Source organism: Procambarus clarkii, chromosome 60, assembly GCF_040958095.1.
Source record: "Procambarus clarkii isolate CNS0578487 chromosome 60, FALCON_Pclarkii_2.0, whole genome shotgun sequence".
In the NCBI taxonomy this organism is placed as follows: Eukaryota; Metazoa; Arthropoda; class Malacostraca; order Decapoda; family Cambaridae; genus Procambarus; species Procambarus clarkii.
The window spans coordinates 3,905,732-3,920,890 of NC_091209.1; the positions used below are offsets into that span (position 1 = coordinate 3,905,732).

The 15,159-nt window shown below is 46.6% G+C and overlaps 1 protein-coding gene across 4 annotated transcripts in view; it reads right to left on the reverse strand.

Moving 5' to 3' along the window:
• LOC123766697 (saccharopine dehydrogenase-like oxidoreductase) overlaps positions 1-15,159 on the reverse strand; it is a 356,813-nt gene that overhangs the window by 250,795 nt on the left and 90,859 nt on the right. For all 4 annotated transcript variants that reach the window (XM_069307404.1, XM_069307405.1, XM_069307406.1 and 1 more), the window contains one exon: positions 2,137-2,180. In XM_069307404.1, the coding sequence (XP_069163505.1) occupies positions 2,137-2,180 (44 nt within the window). The remainder of the gene's footprint in view (positions 1-2,136; positions 2,181-15,159) is intronic.

The window sequence follows — 15,159 nt, forward strand, 5'->3', positions numbered from 1 at the left end:
AGGTGGGTAGAATATAGTTGTGCAATAATTGGCTGTTGATTGCTGGTGTTGACTTCTTGATGTGTAGTGCCTCGCAAACGTCAAGCCGCCTGCTATCGCTGTATCTATCGATGATTTCTGTGTTGTTTACTAGGATTTCTCTGGCGATGGTTTGGTTGTGGGAAGAGATTATATGTTCCTTAATGGAGCCCTGTTGCTTATGCATCGTTAAACGCCTAGAAAGAGATGTTGTTGTCTTGCCTATATACTGGTTTTTTTGGAGCTTACAGTCCCCAAGAGGGCATTTGAAGGCATAGACGACGTTAGTCTCTTTTAAAGCGTTCTGTTTTGTGTCTGGAGAGTTTCTCATGAGTAGGCTGGCCGTTTTTCTGGTTTTATAGTAAATCGTCAGTTGTATCCTCTGATTTTTGTCTGTAGGGATAACGTTTCTATTAACAATATCTTTCAGGACCCTTTCCTTCGTTTTATGAGCTGTGGAAAAGAAGTTCCTGTAAAATAGTCTAATAGGGGGTATAGGTGTTGTGTTAGTTGTCTCTTCAGAGGTTGCATGGCTTTTCACTTTCCTTCTTATGATGCTTTCGACGAAACCATTCTACACTAAGGAAACAAACATAGGAATGTGCCTAAATGCCAACAGCGACTGCCCAGACAGGTACAAGAGGAGTGTTGTTAACGCATATGTCGACCGTGCTCTCAGCCACAGCTCAGAATGGAAGCAAGTCGACGAAGAACTCTGTAGGGTAAGGCAGGTCCTAGTCAATAACGGCTTCTCCAATGGTTTCGTCGAAAACATCATAAGAAGGAAAGTGAAAAGCCATGCAACCTCTGAAGAGACAACTAACACAACACCTATACCCCCTATTAGACTATTTTACAGGAACTTCTTTTCCACAGCTCATAAAACGGAGGAAAGGGTCCTGCGAACAAATGCGAACAAGCCTGAATGGTCCCCAGGACAATATGCAACTGAAAACTCACACCCCATTCAGGGGTGAACCCCATTCAGGGGAAAACTGGGGACCATTCAGGCTTGTTCGCATTTGTGTTCCTCACGTGTGCCCCAAAGAATGAGGTGATTTGGTAAAATGCTATGCCCAAGATTACTATCCGAGTGCCGGCGGTGGGGTGGTTCAAATAGCTTCAGCTATCACTTCCTTTTGTCCGGTCGTGATGGTCAAGCAGATTAAGGCATCCTGTAGATACCAGTTGCGTTGCTCCTGGCAGTATGGGTTCGAGTCACTTCTGGGGTGTGAGTTTTCAGTCGCATATAGTCCTGGGGACCATTCAGGCTTGTTCGCATTTGTGTTCCTCACGTGTGCCCGAAGAATGAGGTGATTTGATAAAATGCTATGCCTAAGATTACCATTTGAGTGCCGGCAGGGAAGTGGTTCAAATAGCTTCGGCTATCACTTCCTTTTGTCCGGTCATGATGGTCAAGCGGATTAAACCTTTAACTGCGCAACGTGCCTGCAGGCCCAGGCTTTAGGTGCGCAACGCGCCTCCGGGTATTTGTATTTTTCACGTTCCATTCAAAACTCCCGCGGCTACATGGGGTTCACATCAGCTTCCTCAGGGCTGTTGTAAACAGACGCAATCTTTAAAAAAAATCGTGGTCCACATTCTCAGGTGTGGGAGCCTCAGTATTGAGTGAGCAACCAAGGCTGGCGCTCGCAGCATGAGCGCACAGCACTGCTGTTCAGCGTGTGACCACAGCATCGCCTAATAATGTCATAATATATATATATAACTTGTATTATTTAGCCATGATATTATTATAGAAGAGCCTGCGTGTGATAATGACTTGGTACAATGTTCAAATATCAGTGATTCAATGCTGTTCACGATGTTCACAGCGCTAGCCACAGCACCACAGCATTATTTCGTCCATCTAGAAATCTATTGCGAACACATTGATACCAAATTGAATATCTTAGGACGAGAATTAAGCTGACAAAGTTGAAAAGATTATACACTTTTCAAAATTTACCGCGCTCTCTCTCTCGCTCCCGTGGAACGCCCAAGCCCACCTGGGGTCGTGGGAGGTCCCGGGCCCGGTGAGCGAAAGTGTTAAGTAATTACACATGACTGATACCAGACTATACAACAACACTGTAAACTAAACAAGCAATTTCTTACCTTAGACTTGACAGTTACATACATTTCTACAGAATTCAGTTCCCCTGAAAAAAAATAAAATTATAAGTAAGAAAGCTATATGTAAGTGAAGTAAAAAAATAATTATTTCTATTATTTCAGCAATACAGTGACACCTTGACTTGCAATTTCCCCGACTTACAATAATTTTGAGTTGCGATATAAATCTGATCAGAAAATGCTACTCGACTTACAATAGTGTCGTCGACTAAAAAATATTCGTTGACACGCGTTCGGGTCGGCCGAGCGCGTGGTTCCTGGTCGAGGCGGGCCGACCTACCTCAGTTTACTAGAGCCGCCCGCTTAGTGACGATCACGCTTATAAAAAATTCCATTATTTTGGTGATTTTTTTTTTATTTTTGAACATAAAAACTGATTATTATATGGTTCTTATATATTATGCACCGTGGGCTCCAAGAAAGTCAGTGGTAAGGTCCAACATATGAAAACACATGTAAGGATGACCATAGCGGAAAAACATGAGATCATTCGTAAACATGAAGATGGTGTGCGGGTTGCTGAACTAGTTAGGCAGTACTGTACAACAAATCTCAGTCAATGATATCCACCATAATTGCTAAGAAAAAGGACATCATGAGTACTAAAGTGGCAAAAGGCATATCAATAATCACGAAACATAGAACACAAACACTTGAGGATGTTGAACAGTTATTAATTTGGATACACAGCAAGGAGTTAGCAGGTGATAGCATTTCAGAGGCCATCATTTGTGAAAAAGCAAGGAAATTGCATGAATTTCTTATAAAGAAAACCCTGGAACATGTGATGCAGAAGCGAAAGAGTTCAAGGCGAGCAGAGGATGGTTTGAGAAATTTAGAAAAAAAAAGTGGCATTCATAGTGTTGTGAGGCATGGGGAGGGTACCAGCTCTGACAAACCAGCGGCTAAAAGATTTATTGGCGAATTTAAAGATTTTGTGCAGAGTGAGGCATACCTACCACAACAAGTGTTTAATTGTGACGAGACAGGGCTATTCTAGAAAAGACTGCCGAAGAAGACATACATTACCAAGGAGAAGTCATTGCCCAGACACAAGCTTATGAAAGATAGGTTTACTCTTGTGCTGCGTGGTAATGCGAGCGGCGAGTTGGAAATTAAACCCTTGTTTGTGTATCATTCTGAAAATCCAAGGGTTTTCAAAATATATAATGTTCAGAAAAACAAAATGTGAGATGTGGAGGGCTAATGCTAAGGTATGGGTGGCACCACCTTATTCACACCACTTTTATCGAGTGGGTCAATGAGGTGGTGTACCCTGCCCAAAAAAATATCTACAGGTGAACAGTTTGCCACTCAAGGCCCTGCTTTTTCTTGACAATGCTCCTGCCCATCCTTCCAGGCTTGGAGGATTCATTGATGGAGGAATTTAGTTTTGTTACAGTAAAGTTCCTTCCTCCCAACACCACTCCTCTACTTCAGCCTATGGACCAGAAAATCATTGCCAATTTTAAGAAACTTTATGAAAGGGCACTTTTTCGGAGATGTGTCGAAGTGACGAATGCCACAAACCTCACCCTCAAAATGTTCTGGGAAAACCATTTTAACATTTGTAGTGCTTTAAAACTCATAGACAAAAGCCTGGCAAGAAGTGACTAAGAACCATAATCTCTGGCTGGGGAAAATTGTGTTCTGAATGTGATGCAGAACAAGACTTTGAGGGGTTTGAGCCTGAACCTGAAGTGCCTCTTGTTGAGGAAATTGTTTCTCTGGGACGGCAATTGAGCTTGGAGTTGAATGGTGCTGATATTGAGGAGTTGGAGGAGGAACACAGCGAAGAACTGACCACCGAAGAACTCCAAGCCCTTCACAAGGAGCAGCAACAAGAGGCAGCTGAGGAAATTTCTTCAGGGGAGAAGGCAGTACAGATTGTCCCTTCCTCAAAAATTAAGAAAAAGTGTGCAGCATGCGAAGAACTGCAAACTTTTGCTGAAACGACTCACCCAAATCAAGCTGTAGTAGGCCATTGCCTTAACCTTTTCAAAGACACTGTGATGCAACATTACAGACGTTAAAACGAAGCGAAAAACAAGCGTCGCTAGACAAATTTTTAGTGAGACAAACAAGCAGTGAACCACAACCAGGTTTTAGTGGTATGCAGGCAAAACGTAGGAGAGAGAGTACCCCAGAGAAATCATCACTGTCTGATGTTATATTGGAAGGGGACTCCCCTTCCACACAGTAACACCTCTCCTCCCCACCCCCCCATCATCATCTTCCATACGTCGTCAAGAGTTATATAGGTAAGATAAACATATGTACTGTATTGTAGTTAGAGAAAAAAATTGTATTCAGTATAAAATGTATTTTTAAGTTAATATTTTTGGGGGTATGGAATGGATTAATTCAATTCCCATTATTTCTTATGGGAAAATTTGATTTGACTTACGATATTTCAACTTACGATCCATCTTCGGGAACGGATTACCATTGTAAATCAAGGCTCCACTGTATTTGGGATTTTCACAATAATGAACAGTCTTACAATCATATTTTATTCTTCCTGGCTTTCATTTCTCACATATACCTTTAAGTTTTAGTTCAACATCTACACACTTGACATCCCTTAGTCTAATCAGTTCAGTTCCAACCGAGTTGATATGTATAAATTATCAGATATTTGGTCAATCCTTCTGAACTCAAAAACCAACATTGAATCTAATGAAATGCCTCTTTCTTGATGAACCCAATTGGCTCCCTGAAACTATTTTCCTGAAATGGCTCTACACTTTTAGGTTATTTCAGCTGTGCAGTTTTGTTTGGCATACCAGGAACCATGAGCTACAACTTGGTCCCTCTCAAAGAGGCACAGAGAGCGGTACTAAGAAAGCATTCAAAAAGTCGGTGAACCAATACAAACTACTGTGGGTTCAAAAGAGTTTGAAGCCTTGAAACTGCCAAACTCTGAAAACAATGAAAACAAATGATCAAATCTCTCAAAATTGGAGCAAGCTCATTAGACCTAACTTGCCCAACCAGTACATGGGGCTGAAGATCTAAGTCTCCCTCCCAAGCCAGTTCTAGACCAGATATAAAGATTACACACACCAACTAATAAACAAGAATGGAGGGAACCAGGGAGACACCAAAGTTCACTCAGAAACAAACAAACATTACTTTCAACGCTGGTTTTCTGGGGAAGCTCCTTCTGGCTCCCTGAAGCTAATTACTCAAGGAGAAAGCAAGCAAAGTACATATCTGCAGTATCTCCATCTCCCAGAAGAGAGAGAGCAGATTTTCAAGAAGAAAACTGTATGAGGGAGATGACCCAAAAAACCAGCGTTGAATGTAATGAAACGCCATTTTCTGGGTGAGACCCAGAGGCTCTCCGGAGCTTAACCAGGCTGATATGCTAATGTAAGACTTTGGCATCAGTCATGTGTATGGAGTTCTAGGGCCTACCGGGGACCACGGCCAGAACCTGGCCCCCTCAGAGAGGCAAGGGGAGCAATGGCCTATAGAAACCCCCGTGTGGTTGGAAGCATTCTATGTCTGCCATCGACCAGGTCAAGCATCCAGAAAGGTAAGCATTCCAAAACAAACCCCTATTCTGGTTAAAATTGCTACCTAAAGCTGAACTAGTGGATAGAACTCCCCAACAGAAAACAAGCAAACTAGTATGACGTCACACGTCACCGCGCTGCTGTCTGTGCAGCTCCCCCGTCCCCGTGAGGGGGAAGGGGGAGCCCTGGACCTCCCACGCCGGCTATCCACCCATCAGCTCTGAGGCTGAATGTCAAAACACGCGAAAAACCGACGACCGGAGGGAGCGAGGGTTGCCGGGAAGCCTCTGGGTCTCACCCAGAAAATGGTGTTTCATTACATTCACCGCTGGTTTTCTGGAGGGAGCCCCGTCGGCTCCCTGGAGCTAACTACCCATAGAGGAAGGTCAAAGGGACGGAACCAGGAGGCGGACACCACGCACCCCCCACAGAAGCGAGACAACCAGCAGCAAACGCCAACCCAAGGTGCCACAGCCCCGAAAGAGCCCAGGAACAACACGAGAAAAACGAGCAGCAAGGCCCCAGTACGAACACCAAAGATCCATGCCCGAATGACAGCAAGGACACGTCGCTCAGATGGCAGCGAGAGCAGCGAAGCCACGAACGCCACGGGTATGGGGGAAGAAAACAGGCAGGTGAGCCGCAAGAACACGGCTGACAACCCGGGATACCGTCACCCGCGAACCGGGAAGAACGGAACCGGCTCAATGCAAAACGCGCCCTGGACACAGATGCCGTGGCACGCAATTAACAGTGGAGGGCCGCCACTGAACACAAAACACGACACACCCCCGGCCAGACCGACCAAGCACCAACAATGCAAGGTGACACCCCTAGGGTCAACACTTGCAGCAGAGGAGCTCCAGCATATTTCAACAATCCTAAGTATTGTAGTACAGGTTGATGGTAGTGAGTGGTGTCCCAGAGAACATAAAGGTATAATGCTCTTGAAAAATAGGTGAGATAACAGGAAAGTGCTAAGGGAAGTGAAAAATTGGATGAGAAAAAGTTGCCCTAGTGTTTACAGTGCAGAGAAGAACATTCAAGATGGCCACTGGCAAGGGGAAAAACAAAACAGAGCTTGATTTTGAGGGATTCAATGAAGAAAGCATTGATATTAGTAGTCTACATAACAAGTTGGTAAATTTAGATACTATAGTGAACTCTCATGTAGAAATAATTAGTAAATTGAAAGAAAGTAATGACCATTTGAATAGCAAAGTTTTATGTCTTGAGGGTTTAGTGAAAGACTTGCGCAAGGATAAGAATCAATTGGAAACAAATTGCAAAGCCATGGAAGAAGAAAATAAACTCTTAAAAATAGCTTTGGAAGAAGTTAAAGTAAATTTAAACATAAATGACTACAATAGGTTAGGCAAGGAAATTCAACAGGAGAAACAGCTTTTGTCAGCACAGATGGAGGAAGTTACACAGGGAATAGAACAGTGCAAGAAAGATATGCAACTCACTTATGCACAAGTGGCCAAGGAGAAGGAAAAAATAGAAGAAGCAGTAAAGGAAGTCAAACACTGCAGCAACCAAGATAAAACAAACATTAGGCTAGAAGTGAGGAAAGAATTGGCATCTAACCCGAAGTTGGTGCAAAACACAGTTGATCGGAGTAAGTCCCTGATCATTTTTGGCTGCAAAGAAAAGGCGATAACATCTAGGTCAGAAAGAGCTGTAGAAGAAGCTAAAGTAGTAGATAAAATTGTTGGCCTCGTGGAAGGTCTTACAAACAGAGAGAATGTGTGCGACTACAGGAGAATAGGCAGGTACGTAAAAGGGAAAGATCGACCTTTGAGGATCACCCTAAACGGTGCCAAACAGATGGAAGAAGTACTAAGGAATGCTAGAAAATTGCAAAGGGATGAGGATGGGAAAGGGTGGTCGTTAAGACGAGATCTTTCAAAAGAAGATAGAGAGAAGCTGAAACTGAACCTCGCCGAGGCAAAACATTTAAATGAGAGCAGGAATGAAGAAGAAATAAATTCTTTTTTCTACAAAGTGATAGGGGTAGGCAAACCAGTAAAGTGGTACATAAAGGCAAACCAACAAAATCAATAGAGAGAGGGGGAGTGAAGAATAAGGAGAGGGGGAACAAGTTCCTGAAGATTGCATACACCAACATAGATGGAGTGAGATCGAAGATACTGGAGTTAAGTGATGTAATACAGCTGCAGACACCAGACATTGTTGCACTCACGGAGACAAAACTTGAAGATGTAATTTTAAATGAGGTCATATTCCCAAGGGGCTACTCAATTTGGAGACGGGACAGAAAAATTAGGAAAGGCGGTGGCGTTGCTGTGCTGGTAAAAGAACACCTAAAGGTGAAGGAAATAATGACTGCCAATCCACAAGAAGTTGACATAATAGCACTAGAGATCTGCTATGAGGATGATAAACTAATGATGATAAATGCATATAGTCCACCGCCAAGCAGCACATGGTCAAAGGAGGAGCTAGATAGTAAACGTGAAGGTCTTATAACAATAATGAGAGAGATTATAGCGAGAGCGGATAACGATAGATCACGACTGTTGATAGTCGGTGACTTCAACTTGAAATCCATAGACTGGGAAGCATATGAAGCTAAAACAGAAGATTTTTGGACCTGTAAATTTGTAGACCTCATCCTGGAAACATTCTTGTATCAACATGTTAAACAAGCTACGAGGATGAGGGAAGGGGACGTTCCCTCCATGCTAGATTTGATATTTACCAGGAAGGAGGAAGAGATATTTGACATTCAGTACCTTCCTCCCTTGGGTAAAAGTGACCATGTCTTTTTGGGAATAAAGTATGCAATGCGTTATAAGCTGGAAGAAAATAAGGAGGTTGAAGCAGTTGAAAAACCAGACTTCAGGAGAGGACATTATGGTGACCTTAGAAATTTTTTTAGTGAGTATAATTGGACAGACTTGATGCTAGGCAAGGAAGTGAATGAGATGTATGGCAAGTTTTGTGAAATATATGATAAAGGCACAAAAAAATTTATACCAAAACAGAGATGCAGAACTAGGAAACAGGATTGGTTCAATAGAAATTGCGAGAGGGCTAGAGACCGAAAGACACAAAAATGGAATCAATACAGGAAGAGGCCGAACCCCCAAACATACCAGCGATACAAAGATGCGAGAAACAACTACACGGCAGTGAGGAGAGAGGCAGAAAGAAATTTTGAAAAAGGGATTGCGGACAAATGTAAAACAGAACCAGGTCTATTCTATAAATTCATAAACAACAAATTGCAGGTAAAGGATAATATTCAGAGGTTGAAAATGGGAAATAGATTCACGGAAGATGAAAAGGAAATGTGTGAAACACTAAACGAAAAGTTCCAAAGTGTGTTTGTACAAAATGAAATCTTTAGGGAACCAGATACAATAAGAATTCCAGAGAACAATATAGAACACATAGAGGTGTCTAGAGACGAAGTGGAAAAAATGCTCAAGGAGCTCGGTAAGAACAAAGCAGCTGGCCCAGATGGCGTTTCACCATGGGTTCTGAGAGAATGTGCATCTGAGCTCAGCATTCCACTTCACCTGATCTTTCAGGCATCCCTGTGTACAGGAATCGTAGCAGACGGGTGGAAACAGGCTAACATAGTTCCAATCTACAAAAGTGGCAGCAGGGAAGACCCCCTCAATTATAGACCTGTATCATTGACAAGTGTAATAGTGAAAGTATTGGAAAAACTAATCAAAACTAAATGGGTAGAACACCTAGAGAGAAATGATATAATATCAGACAGACAGTATGGTTTTCGATCTGGAAGATCCTGTGTATCGAATTTACTCAGTTTCTATGATCGAGCCACAGAGATATTACAGGAAAGAGATGGTTGGGTTGACTGCATCTATCTGGACCTAAAAAAGGCTTTTGACAGAGTTCCACATAAGAGGTTGTTCTGGAAACTGGAAAATATTGGAGGGGTGACAGGTAAGCTTCTATCATGGATGAAAAATTTTCTGACTGATAGAAAAATGAGGGCAGTAATCAGAGGCAATGTATCGGAATGGAGAAATGTCACAAGTGGAGTACCACAGGGTTCAGTTCTTGCACCAGTGATGTTTATTGTGTACATAAATGATCTACCAGTTGGTATACAGAATTATATGAACATGTTTGCTGATGATGCTAAGATAATAGGAAGGATAAGAAATTTAGATGACTGTCATGCCCTTCAAGAAGACCTGGACAAAATAAGTATATGGAGCACCACTTGGCAAATGGAATTTAATGTTAATAAATGTCATGTTATGGAATGTGGAATAGGAGAACATAGACCCCACACAACCTATATATTATGTGAGAAATCTTTAAAGAATTCTGATAAAGAAAGAGATCTAGGAGTGGTTCTAGATAGAAAACTATCACCTGAGGACCACATAAAGAATATTGTGCAAGGAGCCTATGCTATGCTTTCTAACTTCAGAATTGCATTTAAATACATGGATGGCGATATACTAAAGAAATTGTTCATGACTTTTGTTAGGCCAAAGCTAGAATATGCAGCTGTTGTGTGGTGCCCATATCTTAAGAAGCACATCAACAAACTGGAAAAGGTGCAAAGACATGCTACTAAATGGCTCCCAGAACTGAAGGGCAAGAGCTACGAGGAGAGGTTAGAAGCATTAAATATGCCAAAACTAGAAGACAGAAGAAAAAGAGGTGATATGATCACTACATACAAAATAGTTACAGGAATTGATAAAATCGACAGGGAAGACTTCCTGAGACCTGGAATTTCAAGAACAAGAGGTCATAGATTTAAACTAGCTAAACACAGATGCCGAAGAAATATAAGAAAATTCACCTTCGCAAATAGAGTGGTAGACGGTTGGAACAAGTTAAGTGAGAAGGTGGTGGAGGCCAAGACCGTCAGTAGTTTCAAAGCGTTATATGACAAAGAGTGCTGGGAAGACGGGACACCACGAGCGTAGCTCTCATCCTGTAACTACACTTAGGTAATTACACTTAGGTAATTACAAACCAAGGGCCCCTCCAGAACGCAGCAGCCCCACCCCATGCCAGAAAAGATGGAGACTGCTGCCACCGAACAACCAAAACACTAAAACCGAAGGAGCAAGAAACTCAGCGACCCGACCCCCAGAGGCAAATGCTAAAAGAAAAAAGAGCCGACGAAAAAACAACCGGAACCGAAGGGGCACTACCAACCGAGGAGAAGACAGTGCACGCTGACCAGAGACCAGGATGGTGCAAGCGGCGCACAAACAGGCCGGAGGTGAAACAACGCACGAGACAACTTACAAACGGTGTAGAAACAACACCAAGACCGAAAGCAAGCCGAAGCGGCTCCACCAGCGCCGCACGAAAAGAGGCGACAGTATGTGGCAAGACGACGGCCCCCAACCCTCACCAGAAAACCAAGCCAACGCTAACAACTGCAGCCACCTAAGAAGGGACAGGAGGAAAAGGAAGGACCGCCAAAATACCCCATACTGCCGCCAAAAAGAAGTACACAGGTGGGACACCTACCATGAAGCCACCCGACCACCAACCGGAGGCGAGACCGTGAGGGAGAACGTAAGCAGCCCCGACAAAGCCCCTCTGAGCCCAGGAAAAGGCGGAGCCGCAGGAAGATCTCGGGCGCTACCACCGAAACCCAGGCGGCACAAGGAGATGGAACATCTGCAAAACAGAAAACTCCCCAAAGCAAGCAAGCCCGCCAGGAGTTCAGAAGCGATGGGTCCGACGTGAGACATCGCAAGACCCCGAAAAGCCAATCGGCAGGGTAAGCCAGGAAACCGAATAAGGCGGAAGGGTTGCCTCCAGAAACAGTACCCGAACCAAGGGGTACAAGCAACTGCAACAGACTGAGACAAATAAGCCCAACACAGGACACAGGCTGAAAGAATGCCCAAGAAGCCAAGGAACGCACGCAAATCACCCCTGTGGCAGAGGAGGAAACAAGGGAATGCACAAGGAAAGGAAGCGGTGGAAACCGCCCCCCCCCCCCCCCCCACAGCAGCAAGTGCAGGCAAAACCGACCAAAGGAGATGCCAGGAAAAACAACTGGGGAGAGGCAGGACAAAAGAGCTGAAGCACAAACCCCAGGAAACAACCAGGGGTGGACAAGCAGGCAGGGACAGAAAACCCCCACGCACATGAGAGGGCCAAGCCAGGGACCCAAAAAACACAAAAAACAACAAGCAAACCCCCATACGCAAACCCTAGGCACAAAACAGCAGCAAAGTGCCACACCACAACCGAACACAGGAACAAGGACATGCCACCGCGAAACACGTTACCAATGCACTCGTGCAGCAGCAACAGGCACCACCGCAACATGCAACATGTAAATAGCAACTCGCTTCTGCAAAGGCAGAGAACGGAGCAGGCAGACCCAAGACAGGGCCAACGGAGACGCGACAGAACCCAGCAGGCCCAGGAACCTGCACACCAGGCGACCGACGGCGGAGAACCCCGCTCAACAACTGCTGGATGAGGTTTTGGGAGTACAGTTACACCCCAAGCCCGGCCCGAGGCTAGGCTAGACCGGCCAGAGGGTGGCCCACCAGGCAGCTGCTTGGAGAGGCCCGCAGGCCCACATACCCCCCACAACCAGGATGGGCCGGAACCTCCATTTGCAAACAGGCTAGTGTGCCCTGGAAGTCCTCGGACGCACCGGCAATATTGCGTATGCTCGCAAGTAGGTCGTGTAACAACCGCAGACCTCTGATGGTTATACAATGTTCCCTGATTGTGCCTATAGCACCACTGCACTCAACTGGTACTATCCCACAAGTTCTTACATATAGGCGGGACCCAAGAGCCAGAGCTCAAACCCCGCAAGCACAACCAGGAGAGCCCTACCAGGTGAGTACATAACCAGCACCACAACCCACACACCTCATAACACGAAAAAAGGTGGGTCCCCTGAATGACTCTAGCATGGGTTGGACATGCACATGAGTAGGACTGGAAGGGTTGAAAAAAGGGACAGTCACTGGTGTTTGAACAGTCTCAGTCGTACAGAAATATACCTAAATAAAGACAGGTATATAAACATCTCCGCATCCAGCGCCCGGCCAAAAGACGCCAGACTGCAGAAACTCACCTGTCTAACGGAGGCACGAACGTGACACGACCCAACAGTGCTCAGAAAAACCTGGGAGCACCGTCAGGTGAAGAAGCCAGAGCCGGACACACAGGAGAGCAGGGTAGAGGCGAAGGAGGCGGCCCACACCCATGACACAGGGAAAACCTCGGCTTCCTCCCCACAGCTGGAAACCAGGACACCCCCGGAGCGAAGGGGCACATGCTGGAGCAAGGCAAAAGAGCGAGAGACAAAGCACCTGAGAAAAAAGGGCGCAAAACACCAGCGCTAAAACACACAGCCCAGACCAAATCAACCTCCATGGTGCATGCGCATGACACGCTGGCCGAACCGCACAAACCGCTCTGCGGGAAGGCGCCAACCAGGACTACTGCACCAGAAAAGTAGCCAAAAGAGGAAGCAGGAACAACAAAACCGGCCAACGAAGCGAAGACAGAGCCCAAAAGGGAAACCCACTGGGCCACGAGCAGCTCAACCAGGCCACAAGTAGCCCAACTGGGCCCCAAGCAGCCCAACAGGGCCCCAAGCAGCCCAACCGGGCCACCTGCAGTCCAACCGGGCCACAAGCAGCCCAACCGGGCTACAAGTAACCCAAAACGGCGACCCGGACGAGGAGCCGACAGATGTTCCAATAAAGCGGGAAGTAGCGAAAACCTTCCCGAACCCTCGAGAAAACAGAAGCCAACACTAGTTCTGAAGGCACACAAAGGCACAGGCGCACCCGAGACCAGAAGTCACGTAGAACCCCAAGAACGGGGAAACATGAAGACACTGTCCCAAAAAAGGGGGAGGAAGCATCCACCCACAGGACGGAACCAACCAACTCAAAAGCCAAGGAACCGAGCCCAGGGAGGGGCCGACGCCCAAAAACACGCATGGCGAGTGGGGAGGAAGAACCCTGCTCCGCGTAACCACAAGCCCCGCCTAGAGGGGGAGAAAAAACCCCACGGGGTCCTAAGGGGCCAAGGCCCCCCAAGTCAGCCCCTCCCCAGCCCCGGGAACCTACACGACAGGGTCCCGGGGCCGAGCCGTCCCCCCAAAGCATCAGCCGTACCAGAAAACCGGGGCAGCCATGAAAACACTAAGGAAGGGAGCCCACTGGCAGACTCTTACAACATGACTGGAGGAACAGGCTCAAATGTCCCCGTAGCTACCCCGGAAGGGAAGTTTCCCCGAGACTGCCCGAGTCTCAAAACCATCAAACCCCGCCCCGAACCTACAGACAGTAAGGAACTGGATGCAGGCAGGAAGGGGGGATCCAGGGGAAAGACAAGGGGGCGTGGAAGGAACCGAAGCAACCAACACCCCCAAGTCCCAACATGAACCAAAACAGGGCAGTCCCGGGGCTCCCGGGGAGCAAACAAACAAGAGCGTTGCCACCACCAAAGCTCAAAGTGCAACGCCCCTGCTGCCCGCACATGCTTAGTCAACACAACTGGGTAACTGAGCCACAATGAGCAACAAAACTCGCAGGACTCTGGGTCGAAGGTGTCACCGACCCCACAGGCAGCAGACGGAGGCAAAACAGAGAGTCACCCAGAGACCAAGGGGTGAGAGCAACCCTCAAACTCGCTGGAAGCGAGGGGGGAACTCTGGGGTTACATCCATTGGACCCGCGAAACCCCCAGGGGTTTCCCAATGTCCCGAGCGTTTACTATAAGAGGACTCGCGCTCAGGTAATCCCAGGCAGGGTACTGCTAACTGGCGCCCAAAGCTACCAAACAACTTTCTAAGAGCTGAACCCCCGGGACGTGTACACTCACGGGGACCAAGCAGGGGAGTACCACCAGAAAATACTCAGAACACAAAGGACACAAGGGGCAAGAACGAAGACAGACCCCCCCACCAGGTAGATAAACAAAAAGAAAAAGAAAACCCCGCAAGAGGACAGCGTATCCAAGCGGAATAGAGCCGGCCGCCATGATTGGTAAAGACAAGCTGCACAACCCTACGCCCTACCAGTGCAAAACTGCCCCTTACCCTAAGGCGAACAAGGGAGACAGAACACCCGAGCACACAAAGAGCAGCCGAAAACCAAGCAGTAAACGGCCTAGCAGGGGCAGGACCCAAGGAACTTGTGGAAGGTGGCCCCAAGCCCCAAGGGCAGTACTTACCGGGCACCTAGGGAAGGGAACCCTAGGCGAATGCAGCCCGAGTACTGGAGACACACTCCCGGCTCACGCACCACCTAGAAGACAGACACCACACTCTAGATACAATGCTGAAACAACTACTGGAGCCGGAGCACACAACCGGTGCCTACAGCATCAGCCGAAGAACTGAGGGGTGGATAGCCGGCGTGGGAGGTCTGGGGCTCCCCCGTCCCCCTCCCGAGGAGGGGGGAGCTGCGCAGACAGCAGCGCGGTGACGTGTGACGTCATACTAGTTTGTTTGTTT